Raw genomic sequence first — 5,961 nt, forward strand, 5'->3', positions numbered from 1 at the left:
ATGTAATTGAAAAACACTATGGTGAAACGTTTTAAAATGTTGTAAAAACTTCTATCTAAGCCCCCTAATCTGAATAATTCTGTGAGAAGTTTTATGACCATGTTTTATATGTAAAAGAGGGTTGGATTTGTTTAACCGTAGTATTAAGCATGGTTTTCGTTTTTTAACCTGATCGCTGTCTGTGGTTGTGGTACTGCGGCTCCGCTCTCAGGTTCCAGGGCCAGACTCTTGATCACTGCTACTTTCCTAAGTGAAAAGGAATTTCATTCTTTTACTTTTTATGACGCCATTAGTAATGAACTTTTTCATAGGTTTGCTGTGAACTTCTTTTTACAAACTTTTCATGATTTTTCCCTTTTTCTTGGCATAACCATCTTTTTTTCTTGTGGATTTATCTGTTCAAGACTTTCTTCGACCATCTTATCAGTTAGTTGGTATTTGTCTCTGCTGTTGTGGATAGAGAGAAGTTCGACATTTTCCTGAGTTCACAGCCATGAACTCTTATTTGATGGGCTTGGCTCCTTTCGTGCTACCTTAAAGAGGCTTTCTGGACTACTCCCCACACCACCTCTCCAACACCAGATTGCAATTGGAAAATTAGAACATTTCACTATCAGCAGTTCAGCAGAGACTCAGTCCACTAGCCAGTGCTTAGAATTATGTAACCACCTTTGAGTTAAATGTGTAAAGCAGGAGCTGTGTACAGCTCCCAAAGCCATGAACAAAGTTGTCGGACCTGTGCAGCCAGAGATAGAGATGCTTTATGTGTGGCTGAACCCAAGTATAAACGAGTCAAGCCCTGATCTTGTTAATACACAGTGACTTGGAAGCCCCAACCATCAAAGCAAAGGAAACATCCTTGTTGCTTCACGGTTTCTGACACTGACCTTTTGTGTGGTCCTCATCAGAAGCATGCGTCCCTGGCATGTCCCAGAAGTGGGCTTGTTGGGCAAACATAAATCCCAGACCAAGTTACTAACTGAGCAGCCTCAGAGACTATGTGGCAGCCCCAAGGGGCATTCTGCAAAACTGCAGGAATGGGACTTCAGGGTGAGAGGTTGGAAGATGACTTCTTTGGCTGAATTGGCTTTGGAAGTGGTGGGTGCGAGGCATGGCATGGCATCATTCAGTACACCCTCCCTGAATGCAAATTGCCATTTACCAAACGGGAATGTTACTATTCATCACCCAAGGTTGTTGGGAAAGGTGATCAGAGTCCCGCTTTGGGTGGGACAGTCCCGATTTTTAACAATTTTTCTCCGCGTCCCGCAGCATTTTTAAAAAGTCCCGATTTTTGGAAAGAATGCATGACAAGCTAGGGTATACGGTTTTTGCCTGCCATGTGGCTATTTTGCCAGGATATGAGTTTTATCCATGGTGTCCCGCTTTACCAAAAAATCAGGTCACCTTCTTGTTGGGCCTCAAGCAAGGAGTAGAGAGCAAAGCCTGGGCGGTGGAGCTCTGGTGGCTTGGTGGGTGACATGGTAGTGGGTGGCTAGCAGCCAGGACAGCCGTCGGAAACTACGGCTGGAGGAGCATGAGGGTTTCAGTCTGGGAAATCTGCAGGGGCAGGTCTGTCCTGTCCCACCGGCTCACTGTGAGGCAGAATCAATCTGATAGTAGCGAGTTTGATTTGACCTGCAGTAGTGCATAACTTACTTTAGCAGAAAGACCCTGCCTACATGACTTACTTCGTAAGAACGAAGAAGGAAAAAACCTACCCCTCCCAATGTCCTACACACACACACACACACACACACACCTTTAAAAAGTGGACCGTTGAATCTGCTGAATTGTTAAACTTTTTTATTGTGCAGACTTGTAGCCTTTATAGGACATGCAGGATTAAGAAAGTGCAAAATATATCAGTAAGCGTATAACATATCAGCAGTCTTTGGGACCAGTGGTTGGGTGTGGCGGGGCCTAAGCATCTAGGTGGTACAGGCATGTCTCAGGATACCGTTTACAGATTGAATCAAGCAACTCCCAAAGTAGTTTTCCTTCCTGAAAGATACAGCTCTCTTTACACTTTAAAAGTCTGTAATATAGTACATTTTCAGTTATGTACACAGTTTAAACGTAAAACTATGGCCATGTCAGTGTCTGCCTTAAATGCAAAAAAAAAGGCTAAAAGTTGCTAATTAAAGTGCCAGGAAAATGGAAAGTAGCCCCCCACCCCCCGCCCCAAATTACACAAAGTTCCAATATGTAAATGAAAATAAAAATGAAAGCAAAACTGCAGGTTTAACAATGCCCCCAAGGGCAGGATCACAATAAAAACAGGAGGAATTAAAAAATGCGTTTGGGTATACAAGGCAGTTTTCTGTATGACTCAGGTTTACAGGTAAAATTCCTCAGTTTGAGTTCAGAAGAATTTGAACTTCTTCCAGCAAAATTACCTCAATCTTTTATTACTGCCCCCCCCCCCTCGCTCTAAAAAGAGGGATGTTTGGATTAAGTCCATGTGTCACAGCATAACAGACGGGTTGCAAGCGCTTTGCTTTGAAGGGGTTATGTTTGCAACAATGGACGGTCTCATACAATGGCCTCCATTTTGACAGCCCTTCCCCAGAGGCCCGCTGATCAGCGGAAAAAGGGCACACAATATTGAGCCACTAAACCACCCTGGTGATGGATTAGTTTGGATTCAGGAAAGCGTGGTTATTCTAGAAATAAGCAAAGCTTAGCAGAATGTTGATCTCATTCAGCGGATGAGAGGTAGGGGAAGTTGGCTTCTACCCCAGGCAGGCCAGAGAGGGCTCAGCCCTACTCATCCACCTGCATTTCACCTGACTTCGTGCCATGCTATTCCTGTGGCCCCTGTTTGACACAGATCAAGATGTTCAGGCCCAGGGAGGCTTCACCAGACTCTGCTTCAAGAGTCAGAAACCAGCTTGGAGAGCCAGGCCATGGGAGGTCTAACTTTGGTCTTCAGGAAAGCTGCTGACCTGAGACGGATTAATGAGTTGGCCCCCGTTTGAAAAGGACAATGTAAGAAAGAAGAAGGCACTGGGGTTCTTTTCTGTGTGACGGGTATTCAGGCACAGATCCCTCACAGGGTAAACTTTCAGGACAGGTAAGGCATGAGTCGGTTCCTAGGACTGAGGAAGATTATGTTGCTAACGTGATAAGGATCTTTAGATCCCATTGGGTCGTGAAAGTGAATGGGGGCAACCCACTAACTCTTCAGATGCTGCGTGGAGAGTCTGTTAAAAATCTGCCCACACAACAGTGTGCTCCTTAGCAGTAACCTAAGATTCTTCTCTTATGAAAAAATGATCAACATTGTAATGTGGGCCGTTGAGGTTGGTTTTTATTGTTGTTGTTTTCCGTTCTTCATATTTCTCTCAACCTATCATTTCCAAAACCAGAATTCATATGCAAATGGAAAGGTAATGCCAAAAAGGCGAATGGTTTAAAAAAATTCAGGTGGGTCAAAAAAAAAAAAAAAAAACGTAGCTCAGAAGAAACAAATGATAGTTATGAAAACCGAGAATGTGACTTCTTGGTTCTGAACCAGAGGTTCATTTTTAAACAGTTGCTGTGCTAAGCAACTTGAAACCGGCACCAAGGAAATGGAAGGAAAAGGATAGGTAGACTTCTATCCTCGAAATGTCACTCATATTTCTTTCTGCGTGCTGATGCGGATGTTGCTGAATATTTTGCCAATGGCCTCAAAGAGCGGGTCGCAGAAGGTGTGGACGTAGATGGAATAGACACGGCTGATGCACTGGATCTCGATCAGGAAGCTCTTGATGCATGGCACGACCGCCCAGATGTGCAGGAAAGAGAGGATGGCAAAGTAGACGCCCCAGATGAGTGCCATCGGGATGCCAAAGATGCCCGAGAGCAGACGGTAAAACCAGTATTTCGTCACAGTGAAGGTGGTGAAGCTGGCCTTCCAGATGCCGTCGAAACTGTGAGTCCCTTCTGGCTCTGCAATTACATCTTCGAAGTCAATCTAAAAAGAAGAGACCGAACAGAACGTGAGCCCAGCATACAGGACAAGAAAATAAAAACAGAAACTAGGCAGCAGCCATCGTTTCCATGGTAGTGTTCACGAAGGGGCAGTAGGAGATGTTGGGAGGCTGAGCACCTCAGCGCGCAGCAGCAGCATCACTTGGAGCTTGTCGAAGTCCAAACCCCACCCCACCCCCACCACCCCAAGGCTGCAAACTTGAGTGCTCAGTGGCTGCTAACTGGAGGTGGGTATACATTGCCTGAGGATCTGCATCCATGAAGATGCCAACCTAGAAACCCCACAGTGAAATTCTATTCTGCCCCATGGGGTCACTGGAAGTTGGAACAGATCAAGGGTACCCAACAATGAACACTTTTTGGGGTGTCGAACCAAACAGGATCTTTAACATGTTCTCTAGGCTTCTGTACCACATGTCAAGGTTGAGACCCACTGGGCTAAAGGAAACCAATGGAGAAGATAACATCCCCTGCCTTGAAGTAACACTGGAAGTCTGGCCACACAGAGAGGAGATCAAGAACTCAGTAAAATGTAACTAACATGGCAGACTTAACTGCCCAGCGAGAGCAAACCCAGTGTCATCGAGTTGATCCGAATTCATAGCAACCCTATGAGGGATTTCTGGGACTGTCACTCTTTGTGGGAACAGACAGCCTTATAATTATCTGAAGATGAGCTGGTGGGTTTGAACTGCTTGTGGTTATCAGCCCAATGCCTACCCCACAGCAGCACTGGGCTCATGGGAGAGAGTTAGGCACAATATCAAAAGAACATTAGCGCATAATTGATCATTGATTCCTCAAACGTTCAATCACTAGCAATTATCTTGGGAAAGTAGATTATTATGAGGTATGAAGCATCAAGAAGGATTCATGCCGGCGGTGGGACTTGAGCAGGGCTGGCAAACTGGGTATGATTTGAAGAGGAAAGAAGAAAGGACCCCTGAAATGGTGTGAGCAAAGTCCTAAGAGCAAGGAAAGGTGGGAACAATGCGTGTCACCACCAACCTATGGCCAGCAGGTCAACTCTGACTCAGCAAAGACCCTATAAAGGGTTTCCAAGGCTGCACATCTTTATGGGAGCAGATAGACTCATTGTTCTCCCTTGAAGGGCCTGGTGGGTTTGAACCACTGGCTTTACTGGTAGCAGTCCAAGACGTATGTGACCGTCCCACCAGAGCTCCGACAGATGCCTAACTCACTGTCATCGACAGATGCCTAACTCACTGTCATCGAGTCAATTCTGACTCATAGCGATCCTACAGAGTTCCTGAGACAGAAACTCTTTATGGGAGTAGACAGCCTCCTCTTTCTCCTGCAGAGCAGCTGGTGGTTCTGAACTGCTGACCTTATGGTAAGCAGCCCAATTTGTAATGCAGCACACGTGTTTCTATAGCCAAAGTAAATCTGTGTGATCAAGGTTGGAAGAACATGTTGAGGTCAGATGGGCTTTTGTTCTCCATGTGTTCTTGTTGTGTGATGATGAGTTGATGGACAATGAGCGGATTGATAAGTCTTTTCTCCCTCCAGGAGGCTGGTGTATCAGAGCTGCTACCCTTTGGGATAGTAGCAGAGTGCTAAACAAAGGTCCACCAGGCCTCCTATTCTATATTTCACAGGAAGCTCCTGATGATGTCAATGCAGGGCAAAAAGAATTTGATAATACTTTATCAAGATGAACTGGACAACAGGCCGGAGAAAAGAGACTCAAGGCAGGGAAATCCTGTTGTAATTCAAGTTGGAAGGGCCAACATTGAGTGAAGAATCCCAGAGACGTTAACAGGAAGTATCCACCAGACTTGGGTACTTCCAGATCGAAGCAGAAATAGCAGATACGCTTTGAGATCAGCTCTCCCTGCTGGGGAAACAGAGAAGACATTCACTGCAAGAAGGAAAGGAGAAGGGATGACACTTGGCATGAAGAGATAGTTTCGCCTTTGAACTAAAGTCAGAGTAGAGTTGTGAAGAAGGACTGATGATGGG

General features: G+C 45.4%; 1 protein-coding gene across 1 annotated transcript in view; it reads right to left on the minus strand.

Moving 5' to 3' along the window:
* Positions 1 to 3,291: 3,291 nt before the first annotated feature.
* The window catches only part of CAV1 (caveolin 1), a 6,923-nt gene continuing 4,253 nt past the window's right edge, over positions 3,292 to 5,961 (minus strand). The window contains exon 2 of the mRNA XM_013005932.2: positions 3,292 to 3,961. Coding sequence (XP_012861386.1) covers positions 3,620 to 3,961 — 342 coding nt within the window. The 3' untranslated portion in view covers positions 3,292 to 3,619. The remainder of the gene's footprint in view (positions 3,962 to 5,961) is intronic.

This window comes from Echinops telfairi, unplaced genomic scaffold (genome assembly GCF_000313985.2).
Source record: "Echinops telfairi isolate 266 unplaced genomic scaffold, ASM31398v2 ScPeMD7_23;HRSCAF=83, whole genome shotgun sequence".
NCBI classification, from domain to species: Eukaryota; Metazoa; Chordata; class Mammalia; order Afrosoricida; family Tenrecidae; genus Echinops; species Echinops telfairi.